Source organism: Panthera leo, chromosome F2, assembly GCF_018350215.1.
Source record: "Panthera leo isolate Ple1 chromosome F2, P.leo_Ple1_pat1.1, whole genome shotgun sequence".
Taxonomy (NCBI): domain Eukaryota; kingdom Metazoa; phylum Chordata; class Mammalia; order Carnivora; family Felidae; genus Panthera; species Panthera leo.
Genome location: NC_056695.1, coordinates 79,908,571 through 79,932,148, shown reverse-complemented (window position 1 = coordinate 79,932,148; position 23,578 = coordinate 79,908,571). Strand labels below are relative to the sequence as shown.

Below are 23,578 nucleotides of genomic sequence, written 5' to 3'. Positions count from 1 at the left end.
GGCCATGCCAGGCAGGTGGGGCAGAGGCAGCAGTGTGGAACCCCCTTCCCTCTGGGACTTGGAGGCCTGGGAGCCTGGATGGGGGGAGGTAGGCTGGGCGCACGGGCGGTGGCTGCACACGTGTGTGTCGTGTTGCCCTGAGAGCGACGGCCTCCAGTCGGCACGTGGGGAGTGGAAGGGCCCCGCCTGGCCCCCAGCCCGGCCTCTGCCCTTTCACGGATGTGCGGCCTTGGGCTGGACCTTCCATCTGATCTGTGTTTTCATGTGTAAAAATTACTGGGGGCACCTGGGGGGCCCAGTGTGAAGCGTCTGACTCCTGATTTTAGCTCAGGTCAGGAAATCACAGTTTGAGAGTTCGAGCCCCATGTCGGGCTCAACGCTGACAGCTCAGAGCCTGCTTGGGATCCTCTAGCCCCCCCGTCTCTGCTTGCTCTCGTGCTGTGTCTCAAAATAGAGAAAATGAACGTTAAGAAAGAAAATAGTGAACAAAGTCTCAGTTACTGGGATCTTTGGTTATTTAAGGATAAAATGTACGTAATCTATGATCTGTCAAAGTAGACATTCCATGACGATCGGGAAGTATTGTTGACAAATACCGAAATTGCTTCAGTCACCGAGTGTTGCGCGTGCCCTGTGTTCAGGATGACGTCATCAATTACCAAATAATTAACTGCAGGATTTTACGTGGTGAAGCGAAGTGATGGGGGTGAAGGAGATCCAGGCATCACGTGGAGCGGGGTGAGGGGGCGAGGGGCGCTTCAGAGATGGGAGAGAGACAGAGACGACTCGGTGTCTGCTTCAGGGACTGAACCTCTAACCACTGTCCAGGACGCCAGCCACTGGCCGTGCGGGGCTGTGTAAATGTGGGTTGGCTAAAAGTTAACAAAGCTGAAAATTCAGTCCCTCGGCCACACCCTCCACATGTCAAGTGCTCAGTGGCCACACGCGGCCCGTGGCTGTCATCCTGGGCAGCACAAGAAGAGACCGTTTCCATTATCACAGAAAGTTCTATTGGACGGAGCCGTTGTGGACCATTGAGCAACTGTTGTGGCAAATATTCTGAGGTTTTGCTGAGAATTTTAATTTCTTGCCAGGAGATCCTCCTGGGTCTTGTAGTTGAGGCTTTTCTTCTCTGCTTATTCTGTGCCCGGAGATGCTGGTACCATTGGGGCACAGACAGTCCCCTAGGACAGCTTCTGGAAGTGGTGGGGGAAGAGCCCCGTGCGTGTCCCCACCACCGCATCCTCTATTCAGACAGTCCTCTTCCCACATTCCATCGTGAACCTGTTGCATCAGAGAGGAAAGCTGAAGGCATTGTAGGGGTGCACACACAGTCTAGAATCCACAGTTAGCATTTGTTTTACCACGTGTCTGTTCAGAGGACCCAGAAAGTGGGAACCCTCAGACCCACTGCAGCTTTTCAGTTGCATTGGGACATAGCTCTCCAGGACCCCCAGCTAGCTCCCAGGCCCCCTTCCTATGTCCCAGAAGCCGCCTCAGCCTGTGTCGCACTCCCTGCCCCCACCCCCACCCCCGTCTGGACCCCCAGGCCAAGAAGCTGCTATATAGCATCAGCCCCGTTCTAGTGATGCGTCCTTAGGACAGCGTCTCCGGGTGCTTGCCTCTCCTGAGCGCCCCTGTGTGCAGGACCAGGCAGAAGTCCCAGGGGTTACGCCCGGGGGGGGGGGGGGGGGTGGTGTGCACGTGCCCATGTGTGAGCAGTTGTCTGAGGGACTGGCTCCATTTCCCTAGCCAGGAGTGTTCTGAGAGCTGACCTACCGCCTTTGGCCTCCCAGTAGCTTCTTAAGAGGCCAAGTGTGAGGGGCAGGTGGGTGGCTCCGGCAGTTGGACATCTGACTTTCAATCTCAGCTCCCATCTTGATCTCAGGGTCGTGAGTTCAAGTCCTGTGTTGACCTCCACGCCCAGGGTGGAGTCTACTTAAAAAGGGGGGGGGGGGAGGGGGGAGAAAACAAGACGAGGCAGGTGCGAATGACCTTGTGCTCTGGATGTCCTCACAGGTGGAGCTGGAGGTCACGCTGCCGGGAGAAGGGAAGGACCGCATCTTCAAGGTGTCCATCAAGTGGGTGTCCTGTGTGAGCTTGCAGGCGTTACACGATGCACTTTCGGGGCGGCTGCCCAGCGTCCCCTTTGAGACGATCCAGGCCCTGGACGTGGTCATGCGGCATTTGCCGTCCATGAGGTGAGGACCAGGGAAGCGGGAGTGTCGGCTGCTCGCCTTGAGGGCCGCCTGGCGAGTACGAAACCTCTGTCCGAGGAGGAGTGGAGTTTTGGAATCGGGGTGGTGACGGTCCTGGGTTTTGTGATGAAAATTATGGCGATACTAACGTGGAAAATCTTTAACGTAAAAATAAATCACCTGGGGTGCCGGGCTGGCTCAGTCAATAGAGCACGTGACCCTTGGTCTCGGGGTTGTGGGTTCGGGGCCCGTGTTGGGCAGAGAGAAGGCCTGCCCGTCTTTGTGCCCACCGGCCGTCACGTTCTCGCTCGGCTAGCCTTGTGAGCTGTGTTGTGTTGCTCTGTGGCCTTCCCTCGTGGGACTGGTGGTAGCAGGAGGGCATCCCCAGCCCCGTACGTGGCTGAGCACCCACCACCCGGCCGGCTCTGAGACGGCAGGAGACACGGTGCGTGTTCAGATCGCCACGCTTGAACTTGACGGGACAGAGGGTGGGTGGACCCTTGAATGGCTCACAACTAACCGGGTGGTGGGGCTGCGCTAATTCCTGTGTGAGGCCAGTTTGCTGCCCCCGGACCCCGGGTTTCTGACCCGGGAAGCCTGCTGCTTCCAGGTGTGTGGCACACGGTAGGGCCTTGGGGACTGTTTGAATGAACCAGGGACAGAAGGAGAAACGAGCCCCCTTGCTGACCTCTCCCGAGTATTGACCGAAGCTCTGAGGTTTGAGGGGAGGGTGGGGCCTCTTCTGTCCCTTTGTAGGTGTGAGAGCAGGTGCACTGAAGTGCCTGTGAGGTTTCGAAAGGGACCCTGGTGTTCTCAGTCTCCAGATTGGGTGGGGTGACCAGATATGTGGCAGGCTGTACCTCCTGGCAGGGGACCCCCCCCCCCCCCCGGCCCGCAGGGTGCAGTTGAAAAAAAAAAATCTGGACAGGCAGTTGCCAAAACGTTGAAAGCCTTTTTTTAAGGGTTGGCAGGAATTACTGTGAATTCTGAAGTTTTGCTTTCTGTGTTCTTTTGAATTAATTATGATGTTACTTTTATAATCAGGAGGAAAGCCGACTTTTCTTGTGGAAAAATAACAGAAAAAGTGGCAGGGCGAGCCTGTCCGAGGGGGAGGGCAGGGGCCGCCCGCACAGTCCCGTGGACGGGGCCCCCCGTAGAGGGGAATGCGGCCTCCACACAGCGCGTCTTCCCTTTGGATGCTTAGCGACGACACGGCCCCGGGTGACCGGACGCCGTGGGTGCTGCTGTGCTGCGGACATGTCCGCTTCGCTCCGGGGGCCCCTGCCCTCCGCGCTGTCAGCAGCCGGCCCCCGGAAGGCGTGTGAGTCTCCTCGGGCCCGACCTTTCTGTCCCGCCGCCTCCTCCCCATACGGGCGGGGGAGGGCGTCCCTGCGGCCCCCCAGGGCCCGGGGCTGGCCCGGTCCCGCCACCTCGGCACACCCGACACGGCCTGTTTCTAGAAAGGTCTGAGCGCAGCCGCGTCAAGGGGGGCGGGGCTGTCGTGCGCAGCCATGGCCTGTGTCTGGGGTCCGGCAGCCGTGGGCGCCGAGCCGGAGCACCTGAGGACGCTGCTCTCCCTGCCCTGTGGCAAGGCCACGCGTCCCCAGGGGTGCGTCTTCAGCAGCGTAGCTCAGTGACAGCACCCCCGTGCGGAGAAGACAGCGGGATTGTTGGTGACCGTGAACGTTCGCCTGCGCGAGTGACGTGCGACCCGCAGGCCTGGAGTCAGCTTGGAGGAAGCTCGCCTGATGGGACGGGGGTCTCTCGTTGCAGGTACACCCCCGTGGGCCGCTCCTTCTTCACGGCGTCCGAGGGCTGCTCCAACCCCCTCGGGGGGGGCCGGGAAGTGTGGTTTGGCTTCCATCAGTCCGTCCGACCTTCTCTTTGGAAAATGATGTTAAACATTGATGGTAAGCAAAGCCCCGGTCTTTGTGGCGGGGGAGGGGTGGGGGGGGGGCGCCTGTGCGGGCCAGTTCCACACGTGGCCTCTGTCAAAGCCAGAGCCGCTCTTGCCCCTGGCCTTTGTCCTCTGCTCTGAGGTTTGGGCAGTGGCTCTCAGACCCCACCAGAGCCGCCCGCAGGGCTCACTCTAGACAGCGGGGATCAGGGTGCTGAGGCGGGCCCAGGGGTCTGCGTCTCTGACAGGCTGCTGCTGGCATCCACCGGCAGGGTCAGCTTTTCTTGGGAGGGGCGGGGAGGTGAAGGGACCCCTCACTGCTCGGGCCACCCTTCATGTCACCTTGTCATTTTCAGCCTGGTTGATATGAGCACAGGGGGGCTGACTAAGGGCCAGCCTGCTGTGTTGCCTTCGCGCTGGTCTCCAGGTTCAGGGCGGCCTGGCGCCCCCCCCCCCCCCCCGCAGGGAGCCTCTCACGGTTGGATCACACAAAGCAACAGTAAACTTCAGAGACATCTACACCCAGAGCCACTCAGAAAACCCAGATTTGTGGTTGTCGTGATCTGCTGGGGTTTTCGTTTAATCCTGATTTTATTCTCAGAGGGTGACTTTGTCTTTGGGCTGTACCAACCGCTTCCTGTCAGCCCTGACCGGAGGGATATAGGGCGGCCCCCTCTGGCTCTGTCCCACCTACAAGGCCCGAAGGTGGCCTCCAGGGACCAGGCGGACAGAGCCCAGGTGGCCAGCATGGAAGGGGCACCACCGGGCACATCCCACGTCACGCTTTTGCTTTTTTTTGCTGTTTTTTCCCACCTGTAGTCTCAGCAACTGCGTTTTATAAGGCACAGCCAGTAATCGAGTTTGTTTGTGAAGTTTTGGATTTTAAAAGTATTGAAGAACAACAAAAACCTCTGACAGATTCCCAAAGGGTAAAGTTTACCAAAGAAATCAAAGGTGGGTAACTGCCTCGCGCATCGGGCCAGGGTCCTGCTCCCCAGTGCGTTTCCTTAAGTCCTGACAGGGATGTGGGGTGGGGGGGTGGCGGGGAGGGCAAGAGAGGTTAGCCGTCAGATGAATTAAACCCCTTTCACAGAGCAGGAATGATGATGTTCTAAATAAATGGCTTTCCGTGTAGGGTGAGGAGCAGGTCAGTGACCGGTGGCATCCAGGTCATTGGCTGTTGGGACCAGAGAGCCTCAGTGTGGTTATAGTCAGTGCCTCTTGCTGTTCTGGGGTGGGGCGCATGCTCTCGTGCCTGGTCAGGTGGTCCTCACAATGGTGGCATCCGCACCCACTGAGTCAGGGTTCCACCCCGGAAGACACAGCCCGAGTGCGGTGACCTGGCTTGGGCCCAGCCTCGGAAAGCTGGCTGGCACCTGTCGCCCACCCCCCCACACACATAGGCCATCCCCCCCCCAGCCGCCCCCCGAGCACCTGTCCTTTCCCGATGGCTTTCTAAAGGCCGTCGCACGTACCCGTTGCTAAAAATAATCCTAGAGGAAGTGCGGAGTCTCAACTGAGCCAACATGGTCTCTTTCTTCTTTAAGAACAGTGTCCAGCCTCTGGCCTTGGCATTTCTGGGGCCGAAGGCATCCCCGTGGCTGAGATGGGCCCAGCCCGACAGTCCCCCTCCCTCTCAGGGCGAGGGCGGCCTCTGCGCCAGCTGGCGCTCGGGAAGCGGGGGCCTGAGCCCCAGGCCCCACGCCCCAGGGCGGGTCTTGACCCTGAAGCTCGGCTGCTCTGTTGTCAGGTCTGAAGGTGGAGATCACGCACTGTGGGCAGATGAAGAGGAAGTACCGCGTCTGCAACGTGACCCGGCGGCCCGCCAGCCACCAAACGTAAGTGGCCTCGCTGTCCCGCCCACACCGGCTGTGGCTCTCCCCGTCACTGCGGCGACCAGTCTAGAGCGGTGACCCTTCCGGAAAGGGTTATCTCATTCTAGCTAAAAATTCTAGCCCTGTGTCTTTGGCTCAGTGGGGCCAAAAACTTCACCAAATGAAATAAAATGAAGGAATAGCTCTTGCACAGGGTGGGGACAGGTTGGCGGCTCCCTGTCGACTTTTCTTCTGGAATTTTCAGGCGAGAGAGGGTCGTTTTTGTTTGTTTTCCAGTCGTCAGTGCTGAGCCGGTGCTGGGAAGGGTCGGGGGTCCGGAGGCCCTGCCCCGGATCGCAGGGGCGGCCGGCTCCTGCCCCTGTGCCCTGGCCCAGCCTTGGCCGGAACGTGCACAGACCTTTCTGGATTTGTCCTCATTTGTCCGTCCCGAGTTTGTCCCGAATTGCTTGCATGTACTGTAGACATCTGTGGTCTGTGATTCCCAACTCCAGAGAGGGCAGGGAAGTTTAGGAACTACTTACCCAGAGGGCATGGCTTGGGTTTGAACCCTCGAAGGTCCCTGATCAGGTGCCCCACACGTCTCACCCTACGCCCCCTTCAGCCCCCAGCAAGCAGCCCTGGGTGGGCGTGGCCACATGCAGGGCTCCGGCCTGACCCCTTCTTTGTCCTCCTAGATTCCCGCTTCAGCAGGAGAGCGGGCAGACGGTGGAGTGCACGGTGGCCCAGTACTTCAAGGACAGGCACAAGCTGGTTCTGCGCTACCCCCACCTGCCATGTTTACAAGTCGGACAGGAGCAGAAACACACCTACCTTCCCCTCGAGGCAAGTCTGGTCTCTGCGGCTCAGCTCGGGTGGGGCCGTGCACCCTAGACAGACACCAGCGGGAGGGCCCCACCTCTGGTCCTGCCTGCCTACGGCCCTGGGCTGGTGACGGCGACACGCCTGTCACATCTGTTTCCCCGTGAATGAAATGGTGTGTGGGGACTCTCCCCCGTCCATCGTCCATCGAGGACGAGCCCCGTGTGCCTAGCAGGTCCGTCCCACAGGGTAGAAGATGTTCAGAAAAGCTAGTTTCTTCACTTCTCGTCTAAGATTCCCTTCCTACTGGGAAGATCCTGGAAAGATTAAATGCTAAAACTGAGGCCCCGATTTTAACTCTTTCCTGTCAGTGCCTTAAATTCTCTGTCCTTGTCCGGTTACTCAAGCATCCGGCTGGTTTTCCCGCACCCTGGTCCAGAAGGCCAGCCTCGTTCCCGTCAGCAGGCAGCTTCAAGCTCCCACCTGGGGAGGGTCCCACCTCCTGCTGGTGCCGGGCTGGGCTCACCGAGGAGGATTTCTGGTACCTGCCACGGGGCCCCTGAGCGGCCCCTGCAAGTGTGCCGTTCCTGGTGGGTTCCGGGAGAAGAGACACGTGTAGGACAGGCAGAGCCGGGCCACCAGCCCCGTGCTCAGCCTCAGACCCTGCCTGGCCCTCCTGCGCTGGTGCCGACGTCCCGGGTCTCTCCTTTGTAGGTCTGTAACATAGTAGCAGGACAGAGATGTATCAAAAAGCTGACCGACAATCAGACCTCAACCATGATCAGAGCGACTGCCAGGTCGGCGCCCGATCGGCAAGAAGAGATTAGCAAGCTGGTGAGCGCCTGGCTCCAGGGGCCAGCCCTGGGGTGGGGACGCCCAGGGGAGCGCGGTATGTGGCGCCCGGGGCAGGGGAGCCCCCGATGCTTCTTCGGACGGACACGGCTTCTTTCTTTTTTCCTTTTCAAGATGCGAAGCGCAAGTTTTAACACAGATCCGTATGTTCGTGAATTTGGAATCATGGTCAAAGACGAGATGACAGATGTGACCGGACGGGTCCTCCAGCCGCCCTCCATCCTCTACGGGGGCAGGGTACGTGCGTGGCCGGGGTGGGGCGGGGGGCGCCGATGGGTGCCTGTCGCTCGGTGGTGAACAGCAGCTTTTGAGCCCACTGAGGCCGGACCCATGACCAGAGGCGTAGACCGTGGTCCGGGTAAGGGATTCTTCCCACACTGGGTGAAGCCGGCCCACGTTAGGGAGCCTCAGGAAGGACGGAGTTGTCTTGGTCGTATTGGAAGTTTTTCAGAATTACCCTTTATCTTTCCAACAGGTAATTTTTATTAGCCCATCAGCATCTGAGAAGCGTTATTCTTTGCGTGATGGGTACTCTGCCAGCAACGAATTATTTTCCAGAAGCTTATACTGCTCTTCTGGGTTTTTAACTTCTGTTTCAGAGGGATTTGTTGGCAAACAGAGCCACCAGTCACTCATGTTTTTGCTCGTGTGTTGTTGCCCATGAAATGCCTGGCTTTATCAGTGCACAATAGGGTGTCCTGTCCATGGAGCCCTGACAGAGTTCACGAGAGGGGTCGTCGTCACCTCCTTGGGGCCTGAGGCCTTAGCCTCACAGGCCACGGGCTCTCACGGAAGCATTCTATAGCTGACTCTACCATTTACGCTGGTCCTCCAGACCAGTGGCAAGGCCTAGTTTTGTTTGTAGGGTTTTCCCTTTCTTGTAAAACGTAGGCTCTGCTTTTTCAAGTGTTCCAAAGTTCAGAGGCGCCTGGGCAGCTCAGCCCGCTGAGCGTCCAACTCTTGATTTCTGCTCAGGTCTCGATCCCAGGGTCGTGGGATCGAGCCCTGAGTCGGGCTCTGTGCTGACAGCGCTTGGGATTCTCTCCCTCTTTCAAAAAATAAGTAAAATAAAATATGGGGAACATGGGTGGCTCAGTCAGTTAAGCATCCGACTTTAGCTCCGGTCATGATCTCACTGTTGATGAATTCGAGCCCCGTGTCAGGCTCTGTACTGACAGCTCAGAGCCTGGAGCCTGCTTCATATTCTGTTTCCATCTCTCTGGCCCTCCCCAGCTCATGCTTTGTCTCTCTGTCTCACAAATATAAATAAAAAACATTAAAAAATAAAATAAATAAGATAAAATAAAATGAAGTGTTCCAAAGTTCAAATAGTACGCAGGGGTGCCCGAGTGGCTCAGTCGGTTAAGCGTCCGACTTCGGCTTGGGTCATGATCTCACGGTTCATGAGTTTGAGCCCCATGTCAGGCTCTGTGCTGACAGCTCAGAGCTGTTTGGAACCTGCTTCGGATTCTGTGTCTCCCTCTCTCTCTCTGCCCCTTCCTCCCTCTCAGTCTGTCTCTCTCTCTCTTAAAAATAAAGAAACATTTTAAAAAATTAAAAAAAAAAAGGTGCACAGAACTTCACAGGAAGGGGGTGTCTGGCCGGCTCAGTCAGAAGAGCACACGACTCTTAATCCCAGGGTCGTGACTTTGAACCTCACGTTGAGCATGGAGCCTACTTAAAAAACAAAACAAAACAAAGAATTACAGGAAGAAATCTCTTTCCCTCTGTCCTGGTTGCTTCCCCAGGAAGTGACTGGTGTCTCTCTGCCCTTTATAAAACTGCCCAGGGGTTAGTCACAATTTTTTTTCCACCCCTCCCAGTGCAAATAGTGATGCATTAAATACACTTCTTTTTACTTAAAGCTTTCTCTTAGAGGCCGTAGAGGTCTTGGAGATGCTTCCACGCATGCGTGAGGCCTGGCGTGTTCGTTCTGAGTCTTACTGCGTGGTGTTCCTTCTGTGTGGGGGTCCCCGTCCTGGTCCCCATCCTCTGAAAGAGGTTTTCCCAGCAAAGGCTCACTTGTGAACCTATGTCCAGACACAGTGCAAACGTAGCACCTTTTTGAACCCTTGTCACAACCGTAGGAGGAAGAGCGTCTGGTTCTGTTTCACAGGTAGGTGCCTAGAAAGGCCCTTATTACATGGTAACACCAAGATCACAAATCTGGAGTTTTTCTTCACTGCCTGAGCCCGCGTCTGTTTCAACATTCTGTCTCTTAGTAAATACAGGAATGGTCTGGAAAATAAATTTGTTCTTGTAATCTTATCTCGCAAAAACACGAGGATTGTAGGGATTGAAAGTTTATAATGCTTCTTTAAAAAAAATTTTCTTTTTAATGTTTGTTAATTTGTTTTGAGACAGTGCACGCAAGCAGGAGAGGGGCAGAGGGAGGGAGAGAGGAGAGAATCCCAAGCAGGCTCTGGGCTCACAGAGCCCAGTGCAGGGCTCGATCTCACGAACTGTGAGGTCGTGACCCGAGCCGAGGTTAAGGGTTGGACTCCCCATCGCCTATCCGGCTTGTTGTCCGTTGTCAGAGCGAAACATTAAATGCCCCCCAAGGGACATTTGGCAGTGTCTGGAGGCTGGCGTCTGGTGACAAAGACTTCCGACATCCTACGGTGCGTAGGGTCGTCCAGGTGTCAGCAGTGCTGAGGTTGAGAAGCGCGGGTGTCGTCCGAGCCCACGTCTGCTGAGCGGGTGTGTGTTTGCTAAGCCTGGAGCGCCACACTGGCAGTTGGAGCCCATGTCTTACAGACGGAGCCAGTGGGGCCACGGCAGTCGTTACCAAAACACAGGAAAGAAAAGCGTTTCTTTCCGTAACGTTTGATTTGTGCAATAGGCCGGTGTTACTTCTGTGAATTAAAAACGTTTTCTGCTAAAAACACCTCTGCAACTGAATGACGGGGACCCAGATGCGGCCCTGCCCGTTGGTGGTGCCCGCGGGCCTGAACAGCGCCGTCCTCCTCCTCGTGGCCGTTCCCTGTTGTCCTTGTCCTCCAGAGTCACTTCAGGGAACTCAGAGGTTGCTCGGGTGGCGACGCCGAGGCCCGGTCCTTTCTGGTCGAGAGATGACAAAACCAGGTGGACACGTCGCTTGCTCTTTCTTCACAAGCGGGGGTAGCTTCCGGTCCTGGAACGACCGCAGGCAGTGGCGCGTGGAGGGGAGCGGAGGGCTCCTAGCTGGCCGCTCTGCTCCCCGGCCCGGGGCCTCCCCTTCCCTGGCTGCCTCCGTGATCACAGAGGAGATAAAACGAAGGAGAGCACGTTCTGAACCAGGAAGCCTTCCTGTAGCATCACAGGGCACTCCCGTCCTTCCAGGCTACCCTTGAGGTTGGGGGCAGCTCTGGGCCTCTCTGCAGTCCTTGGCCTGCGTCCCCTCATCCCTCGTGCGCCCTTCCATTCTCTGTTTACCCATCCAGCCGTCCTTCCTCCTCTGTCCCCGCACCCACCCCTCCATCCATTCTCCGTCTTCCCATCCCTCCCTCCTCCCATCCCTCATCTCCCATCCACCTCTTCGTCCGTCCGTCCGTCCATCCATCCTGCAGATACCTCTGGCCCACTTGCAGCGCTGGGCAGGTCAGGGGTGGGACACCACACCGAGGCTCAGTTCTCAGCCTCAGGAGCACCTGGTCGGGGGATCGGCAGAAGCAGGGAAAGTAGCACCACCCAAGGTCAGGAGGTTTCGTTTCCCATTTTCCCTCACTCTGAACGTCTTGCCATTTGCAGAATAAAGCGATCGCCACCCCTGTCCAGGGCGTCTGGGACATGAGGAACAAGCAGTTTCACACGGGCATTGAGATCAAGGTGTGGGCCATCGCGTGCTTCGCCCCCCAGCGCCAGTGCACGGAGGTCCACCTGAAGTAAGGCTGCTGGCGGTGCTGCTGAGGGGACACGCGGGGCCGGGGGCGGGGCGGGGCGGGGCCGGGGCAGCTCGGTGGCCGTGGCAGGAGTTGGTGACCTTTCCAGGCCAGCGGACATGTGCCCGGGATGGGGGCCCGGCCAGGAAACGTGAGCCGCCTCGAGGCCGCTTTCACTTCTCAGACTCACTAGCAGAGAGAGTGTGGAGAGAGAGTGCAGGTTATATAAGAAATAAAACCGAAAGTGAACGAGAAGTTTGAAAATTAGATGCAAAAGAGAAAATTATCTTCAGTGAACTCAAGTTCCCTTAAAAAAACCCTTCAGCTTCATATTTCTGTAGCCCCCCGCCCCGGCCTGGCCCAGGCTGTGGACCCTTAGAGAGTCAGCACCATAACCACGCAGCTTTGGGGCGCCGGGGTCTCTTGTTCCCACCTTAGGTCTTAATCTCAGGGCCGTGAATTCAAGCCCCGCACCGGGCGTGAAGCCTGCTTAATAATTAAAAAATAAAAACAAAACCCACAGAGCTTTGTTACTCGTGCTCTTGCGCCAAACAAACCTAACAGGGAAGAGAAAGCCTTTGCTTTCCGCCTGTCTTGGGTGGAAGCAGGAGGAAACTCGAAGCCTGAGAAGGTAGCCAAGGGTGGTTCTGAAAAGCCACGGCTCAGAAAGTTCTCGAGAGCTGACGTCAAGGAGACAGGCTGTCTGTCGGAGGCGTCTTCCGTGCCGCCAGCAGAATTCGCTGGAAGCACAGAGCAGCTTAGCTAAGAAACAGAGTAGGTTAGCACCGGAACACCGGGTGCCTCTCTTCCCCGCACCCTGACCTTGGCTCCTTCATTGCACGTTGCCTGGAGCCGGATGGCCCCGCAGGGAATCCACCTGTAGATGTAAGTGCGGACACAGAACTGCACTCACGTACGGGAGGTTGAGCCCTGGCCCCGTTGGATCACAGTGTCCTTACCGTTACTGTAGAAGGCGACGTTATTTTTATTCCTAAGTTTAAAATAGCAGCTGCTGATCTGTCTGTGCCCCCCCCATCCCCCCACCAGGCTTCACCCGGCCTGTTGGCAGTCGCCGCTGGTGCCACTCTAGCTGTGGTCTGTTTTGTTCCCTCCCACAACTGTGTCACCCCAGTGAAGTTGTACACACAAGAATAGCGGGGGAAGTCCCAGGGGACGGGCCGTTCGCAGTTTTCCTCTCTCTGACATTGTTGGCCATCCACGGAGTCCTGTGTTCTGTGCCAGAACCTGGGAGCTGGCCGGGCCTGCCGAGTGGCGGCAGCTGCCCCGTGCGTTGCTGTAAAAGGACAGCACTGTCACTGCTCCCTGGGGGTGTCACAGGGTGAGGCACATGGGCCCTTGCGGTTGGAAATCTTCTGTGTTATCAAGGCAAAATAGCCACAGGAGACTTTTCCATACCCCACGTGTATACTCGGCACACCCCACACGTGTACTTACCATACCTCGTGTGTGGACCCACCATACCCTACACGAGTACTCAGCACACCCCCTGTGTGTACCCACCGTACCCCCGTGTGTACTCAGCATATCCAAGAGTTTTCCAGGAGTTAGCACGTTGTCGGCTGTGTCCGGGTCTTGAACCAAGATGCTGATGTCGGTGAAAATGGTTTGGGGTTGTCTGTTAAAGTCGTGCCCTTTACTTGGGACCTCTGGCTGGTCTGGATTCTTTGGCGCTCCTGTGCGGTCAGGTCTAACGACCCTTCTCCTTCAGATCCTTCACAGAGCAGCTCAGAAAGATCTCGAGGGACGCTGGGATGCCGATCCAGGGCCAGCCGTGCTTCTGCAAGTACGCCCAGGGGGCGGATAGCGTGGAGCCCATGTTCAGGCACCTGAAGAACACGTACGCTGGCCTTCAGCTGGTGGTGGTCATCCTGCCTGGCAAAACCCCCGTTTACGGTAGGCCTTGGCGGTTTGGCTGGCTTTGCTCGCGACCTCCGTGGGTGTTGGGCGCAGCCAGAGCCCTTTGCGCTTTGCCACACCGGGGAGTGCTCGTTTCTGGCTCGTCTGTAATCCAGGAAAGACGAGGGGGTCTCCGACGGCTGCTGCCTGCGCTGGTCTCGCCTGAGGCCACAGTTCCCAGAGGCCAGCACACGCTGCCTCATCGTGTCACCATCCGACGTGACGGTGGCTGGACGGAGGAAGGTCCATTCAGTGCACACACGGTGGTGGCCGGGGCCACCATCCGTCGTCCTCCATGTGACGTTCGTGGGCCCGCCTCAGAGCTCTCCGGAAGCTCATCAGAGTCCTTCGTGCCACAAGGGCAGTTGCACGTCCATTCAGCCGACACTCCCCAGCTACCTCTGATGATGCCCCAGGCCTAGAGAGTTCAGAGAGACAAGACCCAGCCCCCCATCAGGCAGCGCCAGGGCAGTGGCGGGTATAGACTGCTGACTCCAGGGCAGGCGATGGGGGGGTGGCTAAAAAAGAAAGAAAGAAAGAAAGAAAAAGAAAGCCCTGTGGGAGCCCAGAGGCGCCCAGTGGAGGAGGTGTTGGAACGAGAACCTGGGGGTGTGTGGGGTGCAGTGAGGCTCGCCAGCTGCATTCCCAGTTAGACGGTGACAGAATCAGATGCATAAAAGCCACGTTTCTCCCTCCCCTCTGAGCTACGTACGCAAAGAGCAAAGAGAACGCCATCGGTGTTTCCATCCAGAAGTCACCTGTTTCCACGGGGCTGCCCAGGGAGTAGCTGACAGTTGCTTCATGAAGGAATCCAGAACCCAGGGCCGTGGGCCTAGATAGCTCTTTGACGTCAGGCTTGCATTTGCTGCGGGTTTCGGGGATGCCAGAGTCTTTATTCGAACCACCCTGAGCACCGTGACAGGGGTGGGCGTGCCGTGCCCTCCTCCCCTCCAGCCTGGCTGTGCCCAAAACGCCCCGCAGCCCTGGAGGCTGCTGAAATGGACTTCCTTCCTGCCGTGAGACTTGTCCTACTCCCCGGCCTCCCTGACCGAGGTGACCCTGGCCTGGGCCGTGCCGGAGCCAGAACTCCAGCCCCGGGGCCTGACTTCCCTGTGCCGGCGGCCAGTCACCCGCTTCTGTGGGCGCAGCCACAGCCACAGCCACAGATGGGGTTGGGCCACGTAGCCGGACGTGGCTGCTGGGGTCGCGCATCTAGGCCCCTGTGGCGTTGGGGAGCGGGGGGGCACGCTAAGGAAGAGGTGCCGGCCAGAGCTGCCGGTGAGCGTATCTTTGGTGCTCCGCAGCCGAGGTCAAGCGCGTGGGAGACACGGTGCTGGGGATGGCCACGCAGTGTGTGCAGATGAAGAACGTGCAGAGGACCACGCCCCAGACCCTGTCCAACCTCTGCTTGAAGATCAACGTCAAGCTGGGAGGCGTGAACAACATCCTGCTGCCCCAGGGGAGGTAAGGACGCCCCCGCCCCACCGCACCCACCACGTGGGGCAGAGTCGGGCCTGATTCCCGGCGGGGTGGGGAAGCGCACACAGGTCAGGCCACGTGTGAGCGCGTGTGCCAGCCGCCGTCCTGGACGCGACGCGACACGCCAGGAAGCAAGGCGCAGTTGCGGCTGCCTTGGCCAGGTTCCCTGAGTGAGGGGAGGGCAGAGCAGGGCCCGGGGGTGCTCAGACGTGGGGTGCGGCGGCTGTGCCGTGAAGGGAGTTGGCAGGGCGGAGCCGGAGCTCAGCCTGAACGGCTGGGACGCCAGCCTCCTGAGCTGAAGCGCGCCTCTAGAGCAGGGAGCCGTAGCTGCCGTGTAGGCGGGAGCCGCCCTTGCGTCTCCCGAGCCAGGCAGGGGACGGAGGCCACCTGATGCGGTCAGTGCTGGCAACGCAGCCGTTGGGATGGAAAAGCTCCACAGAAGAGCACACTGTTGGCAGATCCCAGGCCGGGGTCGGGGTCGGGGTCGGGGCCTGGCAGGGGAGGGGTGGGGTGGGGTGGGGCTGCGGGGCCCCCCGGTACCCCCTGGCCTGGCACGGGGCCCTGGGCGCTCGAGGAGAGGGCCAGGGTCAGCTTTTGTCCCTCCTGAGGGTTGGCCAGCCTCTGCTGCGGCAGAGAGGGGTTTCCGTGATGACAGACGTTACCGAGGAGGTCTCGTCCCCGAAGAATCTTGGCAGTCGGGTTAGCATCTGAACGAGAAGCGTGGGTAAAAGCAGGTTACTGGACACACCCTCCAGTGAATCGCACTGCCCTTGGGTAGAAGTGCTCTCGTGAGGACAGCAGCGGCCATCGCCACTTCTGTGTGTCTGGGGGAGAGACGCTAGGAGGCACCAGCTGTGTGCGGAGCCCCCAGCCTGGCCTCGGGCTGCCCGTGACGGCCCACCTGGGCGAGTTTCTGAACTACCTGCGGGCCTCGTTAAACCACGGAGGTTCTGACCAGCACCTCTGGATCGGGACCCAAGTACTGACACTCCCGGCAAGCCCACAAGTGATGCTCTGTGGTCCAGGGACCACACCCCAAGAAGACTGAGCTACGCTGTTAAGCGGCTTTTTAGTAGGTTGCCGCCGTGGGGGAAGGCGGAAAGAACCTGAAGTTAGAGCCTCCCAGACTTGAACTTGGGAGACTGGCTCAGCGAGGTGAGGTCGATCCACTCGGGTTGTGGGAAGGAGTGAGGGCCTGTCAAGAGCAGGTGGTGAGCCCAGCGCCCCGTTCGCTCAGTGAACAGGTTCTGTCGATGGAGCTCCGGCCACAGCAGTGAGTACAGGAGGCAGAGTCCCAGCCCTCTCGTGGGAGGACCCAGCACAAGGGACTTGACGGGAGCACCAGTGACGTCATGGGAGGGACGGGGCCAGGAGGGTGAGGAGCTGGGTTTCCGTGGCCAGTCTGCTGGAGAAGGCGGCACTGAGCCGATGGTAGCAAAGGACCAGGGGCCCAAGGCGCCCCTCCCCCCGCCCCGGGCAAGACGCAGCCCCTGGAGGGTCCCGTTCTAGAAGGCTGCTCCAGCTCTGGGCGGAACGGGACCAGGTGGCACCTGCACCGTCTCGGGAGGGGTGCTGGCAGTGTGGGGGAGGGGGGTGCCCAGAGACGGTGTGTTTGGAAGATGGCGCTGCTGTGAGCGAGACAGGAGAGGTGTGCTGGAGCGGGGCTCAGGGTGGTGGGGGTGGGGGGGGCGGAAACAGGGATCTGGACTCGGGGATGTGTGTTTAGGGGAACCCAGCAGAGAGGCGGTGTTAAAGCCACGAGGCTGGTGAGATCCCAGATCCCCCAGGGCAGGGTGTAGACAGGATGGATGCCAAGCCTACTACCCTGGAGAGTTGAGGGTTAAAAGGTTGTGGAGACAGGGAGCCAGCAGTAGAGCCCCCCACCACCACCAAAAGGAGAGCCAGGCGGCTCCCAGAACGCTAGGGCAACGCTTCCTGTGTCATTTGTCACGTGGTGCCACCAAGGAGCCTCCTGTGATGAGGTCTCAGGCTCTGCCGTGTGGGGGCGGGGACCTGAGGAAGACTGTCTTGTTGCCACGGCAGCAGGAAGCCTGGTGGGCGGGGCCTGCAGCTGGTTGGGAGGTGGTGAATGGGTCCGCCTAATTAGGAGCTTGGCCACGCAGCAAGCTGGCAGGCTAGGGAGCGGAGGGAGCCTGGCAGGAGTGGAGTTCATGGGCAGGTGTGGTCTTCCTTGTTGAAGGTGAGAGTCCAAACAGCTGTGGAGCCAGGAGGAGGGCTGCAGCGCCTCGTCTGTGCCCGGTGTCTTTGTGCTGGGGAGAGCGAGGCGGGGGCCCGGCCCCAGAGGCTCACGGAGAGGGGTTGGGGGGCCGCGGTCCAGGTCAGGGCCCGGAGGCAGGCCGGTCAGCCAGGCCACGGGCAGTATCTTCCCCGAGCCCGGCCCTTCCATGTGACGTCACAGTGCCTGCCTGTGCCCCGCTTCGATGTCCCGGGGACCCCAGGGGGAAGAACCCCCTTGGTGTGCTTGCAAGCACTGAAGGGGGAAACCTTGTCCACGTTGTGTGGAAACTCACATGGCATACGCACTCGAAGCCCTTTCCCCCACCTCTCGGCTCTGGGCGGCAGAGCTCTGTCCCACGGGAGCCCTGCAGGGGTCATCTCCCCATGACACGGTGCTTCTGGTCACTGGGCGGGAAGGACACTAATGTCAGCAGCCCGCTGAAAACACTCATCTCAACAACCACGGGAGGGAAGTATTCACGTTGTGTCCATTTTCCAGAAGAGAAAAGTAAGCCCTAGAGAGAGTGAACTTCAGAACGCAAAGCTAGCGAGTGACCCCACGCTCCCAGGTGCCATGCACACGGCCTTTTCAGGAAGGTGCTAGAACACGGCGTTGGAAAGAGGCGGGGAAGCTGTTGGCGTGCTACTCACCTGGGGCGGTTTTGACCCCCAGGAAACACGTGATGTCTGGAGACATTTCTGGGCTTGAGACTGGGGGAGTGCTCCTGGCCTCTCGTGGGCAGGGGACAGGGAAGCTGGTGAACACTGAGCAGAGGGTGACCCGGCCCCGTGCTGCGGCTGGGCCTGGGGAGACCCGGGAAGAGCGGGGCTGGGGTCCAGGCTGTAGCAAAGCGCGGGACCTTTATACACGCGTAATCTGGCATGTGGCGTTACTGTCTTCTAGACGTGATTTTAGTATCATTTCAGCACGTACGATCACTGCGGAGACAGTCAGGTGTTTACAGATGCAGACCCCTCCCCCCCACCCCCCCCCCCCCCCCCCCGCAACCCCGGCCTCACTAGCTGTCCGCCCGAGTGTCGTTCGTCTCCCCTCCCCTCCCCCCCCCCCCCCGACCCCCACCCCGGCCCCGGACCAGCGTTGTTAGTCCACACTCCCCCACACCCCCTCCCATCCCCCCGGGTCCCACCCTGGGTTATTCAGAAACAGCTCTCAGACCCCGTGTCACTTTATGAGCGAGGTCTTTGGTATGGACCGTTAAAAGATAAGACCGTTTTTAAAAACAGCCGCGGTGCCTGTGCCCCGCGAGTGACGCTGGCACCAGTGTCCTCAGCGGTCCAAGCCTCAGATGCTCCCGCTTCCCTCCGCAGGCCACCCGTGTTCCAGCAGCCCGTCATCTTTCTGGGGGCCGATGTCACCCACCCACCCGCTGGGGACGGGAAGAAGCCTTCCATTGCCGCCGTGAGTATCCGCGCGTCCCGCCCGACCCTCTGTTGGTGGCGTCCTGCCGCCTGTGGGACCCACGCCTTGGCCGAGCTGCCTGAGGGGGGCACGCGGTCCCCTTGCAGGGTGTGGCCAGAGCATCTTCCTGAACACCACTGTGCTCTCCTGGGCAGTTGCAGACAGAGTGTCCTGGGAAACAGGCATTTGGAGGGCACGCGGCACATGGCTACCCACGTGTGACAGCAGTGAGTCCGCCCGCCCAGGCCCGGGCCAGACGGCACGGATCTGGCAGCAGAAAGGCCAAGGGCACGGTGGCTCCCGTCCTGCCGGGTCCCGCCCGCGGCTCAGGCCCGCAGTGGCTCTCTGCCCACTGGGCCAGATGCTGCAACGAGGGTTTTTTTAACGTTGTGCCTCTTTGTGAACATTTTCTGTTTTTATTACGAAACACCAAGTGTGAAGTAATTACACCGTCCGGAGTTCAACGTAGCCCTTCCCTCGTTCCGCCTGTGAGTTCCATCGGGGCGTCGGGGGAGCTTCGCTCCACAGGCCCTGAGCCCCCGAGCTTCCCACGTGCTAGCTGGCCGTGTCCAGCCCCCAGGGGCCGCGCGAGGCGCCCGCTCTGTGCGCACAGCTGACTGATCTCGGGAGGGTCGGCCCAATGGCTTTGGTTCAAGAGGACCAGACAAGCACACGCTCAGGGTAGCGTAGACTTGGCCTGTGGAGCACAGAGCCCAGGGCGGTACCTCTGAGTTGTCTGGCGGGACCTCCCGGCGGCCTGCAGCCAGGGCAGCCGAGTGGAGGGAAGGAAGCCTGGGGCTCAAGGCTTGTGTCCCCAGCATGTCCAGCGGGGACCGCTGCAGCGACTTCTGGGCCGGGTGCATAATTACACTGAGTCCTAATCTTGTGGGTCAGTATTAGTTTTCTCGTTTTACACATGCAGTCTGGAAAAGCCAAACTCAGTTGCTCGAGAGAAGCTGCAGAAAACCCAGCTCAAGACCCCCTGAGGTTCAGGTTGAGGTCTGAGCGGTGCCCTCGGGTGCCTCGTGGAGGGGCTTGGAGTCACCAGTCCTAGCTTTCGCAGCAGCAGCCGCAGATGCGGGTCTCTAACGTGTGGCACACGTGTGGACGGGGCCTGCCTCCCGCAGCCCAGTGCTTCTCTCCGGGGCACGTCTGATCCCGAGGGGTGGCTGATCCCCAGTCGGGAAGAAGGCCAGGACCCCCAGGAAGTGCAGGCTTCCCCGGGGACTGTTGTGGGCCCCCAGCAGGTGTGTCTGAAGTTACTCAGGGGCCCTGTTCCTTTATCAGGTTAGCATCAGGTCACCTGATTCCTCCTGCAGATATCTCCTCTTCCTACCTGGACTGCAGCTCTGACCTTGTTAGACAATTTTCAGCCCGCCCTTGTTTGATTAGCAAAGGGCACAGCAGACCCCAGGGTGGAGGTGTGCCTTGTTCTCCGGGCTCCTCCTGGTCGGCACCTTCAGGCAACTGCTTACGTGCCAGTGTGCCTTTGGGATGGCCTGCCGTTTCTGGGGTTCAGAATCTTGGGATGTGCACTGATACGCAGATGGCTTCCCCTGGTGAGCAGTGTGCTTTGAAAAAACTAGGGAATCTGATACAAGTTGCTTTCTTGGGGCTGATGTAATTCAGCCCCATGTGATCACAAGCGGAGTAAAGGTTCAGAATAATTGCCTATTTTTTATTAGATATTTTCAGCAAACTTTTTTTTTTAATTTTTAATGTTTGTTTATTTTTGAGAGAGAGACTGCGTGAGCAGGGGAGGGGCAGAGAGAGAGGGAGAGAGAGAGAGAGAGAGACAGAGTACAAGCAGGGGAGAGGCAGAGAGAGGGAGACACAGAATCCGAAGCAGGCTCCAGGCTCCGAGCGGTCAGCACAGAGCCCGACGTGGGGCCCGAACCCACAAACCATGAGATCGTGACCTGAGCCGAAGTCGGACCCTTAACCGACTGAGCCACCCAGACACCCCCACTTTAAGCAAGTGTTATTCTTTGCAGTCTATTGACGAACACTGTTGCCCACATACTAAAAAGAAACCTAAAGGCAGCAGGTTCACAACTGACCAGCCGCTGTCCCTTCACCGTGATGTCAAGTTGAGGGCAGAGGCAAGTCTGTCCATCCCCAGTCCCTCCTCCAGTGCACACCCAGAGGAGGGGGCTTCCGGGAAGTCCCCCCAGCGCTCCCTGCACCTGTCCCGACAGGTCGTGGGCAGCATGGACGCCCACCCCAACCGCTACTGTGCCACCGTGCGGGTTCAGCAGCACCGGCAGGAGATCATCCAGGACCTGGCCACCATGGTCCGCGAGCTCCTCATCCAGTTCTACAAGTCCACGCGCTTCAAGCCGACCCGCATCATCTTCTACCGCGACGGCGTCTCGGAGGGGCAGTTTCAGCAGGTAGGCCGCCTCGTGATTCCCCTCTCTGTGGTCTCAGGACACCTTAGGGTCACCCGTTTGTCCCGTACGAGAGCTTGTCCGGTTCTCTGGTGAAAACGGTGACGTGGTTTGTATCCGGCCAGAGCGTGGAAGGCGGGCCAGGGAAGCGGATGCCCGGCCAGCGGTGCTGAGCCGGGACGGGAGGGACGAGGGGCTCGGCTCGGGCTCGAGGCCTCAAGGGCTGTGCGGGGAGCTTGTGTCTAGGTCAGCACGCGGCCCTTCCAGAGGCTTGGCCGGGGAGAGTCTGTGGGCTGGAGACAACAGTTTTGTCTGGGGGTCACCGTGTGCAGTGTGAAAGGCAGACTGCAGGGGGCCCCGGAGCAGGGCTGGGCGGGGGCCCCTTTGGAAGGAGGGTTAAACACAGGGTTCACAGCCACCATCTGGACGTGGAGGGAACGGCGGGGTCGCGGGTGACCTGTGGATCCCGGGCCCGGCTGGCTGCCATCAGACGCGAGGAGTAGTGGAGGAGAGGCGAGGGAGCGGGTACAGGGAGACTGTGCTCTGCTCCCGGGCACCTGCCTTACCTCCCTGTGAAGGTGACCAGTGGTCGGCCTTGAACCCAGAGCTCGGGAGCTTGGTGCCGGATGTGTCTCCACATCCGTCCGAGCTAATTCCAGCTCGGCACCCACCCCATCCCAACACGTGCCTCCCGGGAGATGTTGGCAGGGGAGACAGAAGATACAGGGCCCGTGTCCGGTCCTGTGGGAGAAGGGACCCCAGAGGGGAGGGGATTCCGGGAGCCGCGCCGGAGTGTTCCAGAGGCCCCCAGGCTGCCTTGACAAACAGGCTGGATAGCACCTGACTAGGCGTGAGCAGGGCAGCCTGGACCTTCCTGGTCCAGAGTAGAAGCAGCTCATCCCCCTGAGGCCCACGGTTGGCGGGAAGAACAGAATCGACACTTGAGGCCGGGGCCCCTCGGAGCGTGGGCGGGGGGGGTGGGGGGGCCGCTCCTGTGCCGTCCCCGCCAGCGTGTGCCAGCCGACCTCGAAGGCACCTCCTGTGCAGAACCTCTCGGGTTCCCTCGGTTGGAGATGTTCGCCTCCCTCCTGCGCCCCCAGCCCCCTCACCCTCTGCCGCAGCCGGCCCTGCCGGGGAGGGGTCCGCGCCTTCTGTTCTCATCGCTGGGAACTTGCTCGGGGTCTTACGGCGTGACCACAGCTGGCGTTTGTGAAACATCATCATGACCTGTAACTAGGACAGGGGTTAGAAACGTAAGGTGTGTGGTGCCTAGAGCGGCCTTCACCCCGTGAGAGGACTTCTGCCCGCTTACCTGAGACGGGCGGTGGGAACAGCGTCTTCCTCTTCGTGGCCTGGTGCCACTTTAGCCTTCGCAGCAAGCCTGCGGGACGTAGGCTGTTCCCGTCTTAAAAGTGAAAACAAACGGCCATCAGAGAGGGTCCGTGGCTTTCCCCGAGCCACACAGCCGCCTGGTGGTAGGGCTCGGGTTTGACCTCGGGCCCGGCTCCTAGGTCCTTGTGTTCTGCGAGGTTCTCTCCCTCCTCTCCAGCACAGAAAACCAGTTGTTTGGACGGATTCGTTCACGCGTATGTCTCCCACGGTGCCTCGTTACTCCCGTGTATGGTGGGTGCTAGTCACTGAGAACATTCCAGAAAACAGCGTGAGCGACGTAACGCATCCTCTCATTTAAACCACCGAACCACGAGACCCGGGTCTCGTTTGCTCAGTTACGTAAACGAAACAGCACCTGCGGGGAGGCAGAGGCTCGCAGCTGCTAACAGGCCGCCGGAGTATCGTTTCCGAGCTGCAGCGTTCGTCGGCCAGCACGTGTTCCGGACGGCGTAGTTTGAGGTAGAAAGAGGCGGTCGGTGAAAGCAGGGTAAGGCGTGTGTTGTGTTCCCCCCCAGGTTCTCCACCACGAGTTACTGGCCATTCGCGAGGCGTGTATTAAGCTGGAAAAGGACTACCAGCCAGGGATCACGTTCATAGTGGTGCAGAAAAGGCACCACACGCGGCTCTTCTGCACCGACAAGAACGAGAGGGTGAGGCTCTGGCCACAGGGAGGGCCTGGGATGCGGGGCCGCGAGGGACGCGGGTCTGTGCTCAGCCCTCGGCCTGAGCCGCACTGCAGGGGGCTGGTGCCGCCCCCACCGTTCCAGGTGTCTCGGGACACCCCGTCCTGGGCGAGTTCCGTGGGGACCTAGCCTCAGGCGCCAGCGAAGGGCTCTCCTCAGTCTGGTGGGACGTTCGGACCTGCAAACCCCACGGGCCTGGGACAGGTCCGGGCAGGAGATGGCATTTGTCCAGTAAAGAAATGAGCAGGGATCTGGCTCTGAAAAAGGTCCAGTTAGTAACCACGGCGGTGGACAGAGTAGCTGGAACACGGCAAACTGGGGACCCTCACGGGAGGTTGGAGGCGGCTCTGGGGAGCCGGTCCAGGGGTATGTCTCTGGCCGTCCCGGAGCAAGGGGTGTCAGCGAGAAGCAAGATTCGTAGATGTAACTGCTCAGAATTCTCCACAGTTGAGGAAAGGCGGGAATCCTGAGGTTAAAAGTATTTTCCGTGTTTCCAACAGGATAAATAAAAATAAATCTACACGTGGACGTACTGTCCTCAACTTCACATTATCAGGTACCTGCCTGAGAAAAGGGACCCCCCCCCCCCCCCAGAAGGGAGAGACGCTACACTGAAAGC

The 23,578-nt window shown here is 59.4% G+C and overlaps 1 protein-coding gene across 10 annotated transcripts in view; it reads left to right on the top strand.

Annotated features, from left to right (window-relative positions):
• The window catches only part of AGO2 (argonaute RISC catalytic component 2), a 123,999-nt gene that overhangs the window by 87,498 nt on the left and 12,923 nt on the right, over positions 1-23,578 (top strand). For all 10 annotated transcript variants that reach the window (XR_006198521.1, XM_042924283.1, XM_042924286.1 and 7 more), the window contains 13 exons: positions 2,020-2,201; positions 3,972-4,108; positions 4,915-5,049; positions 5,846-5,933; positions 6,605-6,752; positions 7,443-7,562; positions 7,695-7,817; positions 11,310-11,443; positions 13,170-13,354; positions 14,662-14,821; positions 18,404-18,494; positions 20,693-20,887; positions 22,792-22,926. Coding sequence is in view for 9 of the 10 variants with exons in the window: in XM_042924283.1 (XP_042780217.1) it covers positions 2,020-2,201; positions 3,972-4,108; positions 4,915-5,049; positions 5,846-5,933; positions 6,605-6,752; positions 7,443-7,562; positions 7,695-7,817; positions 11,310-11,443; positions 13,170-13,354; positions 14,662-14,821; positions 18,404-18,494; positions 20,693-20,887; positions 22,792-22,926 (1,833 nt within the window). In the remaining variant the exon portion in view is untranslated. The remainder of the gene's footprint in view (positions 1-2,019; positions 2,202-3,971; positions 4,109-4,914; positions 5,050-5,845; positions 5,934-6,604; positions 6,753-7,442; positions 7,563-7,694; positions 7,818-11,309; positions 11,444-13,169; positions 13,355-14,661; positions 14,822-18,403; positions 18,495-20,692; positions 20,888-22,791; positions 22,927-23,578) is intronic.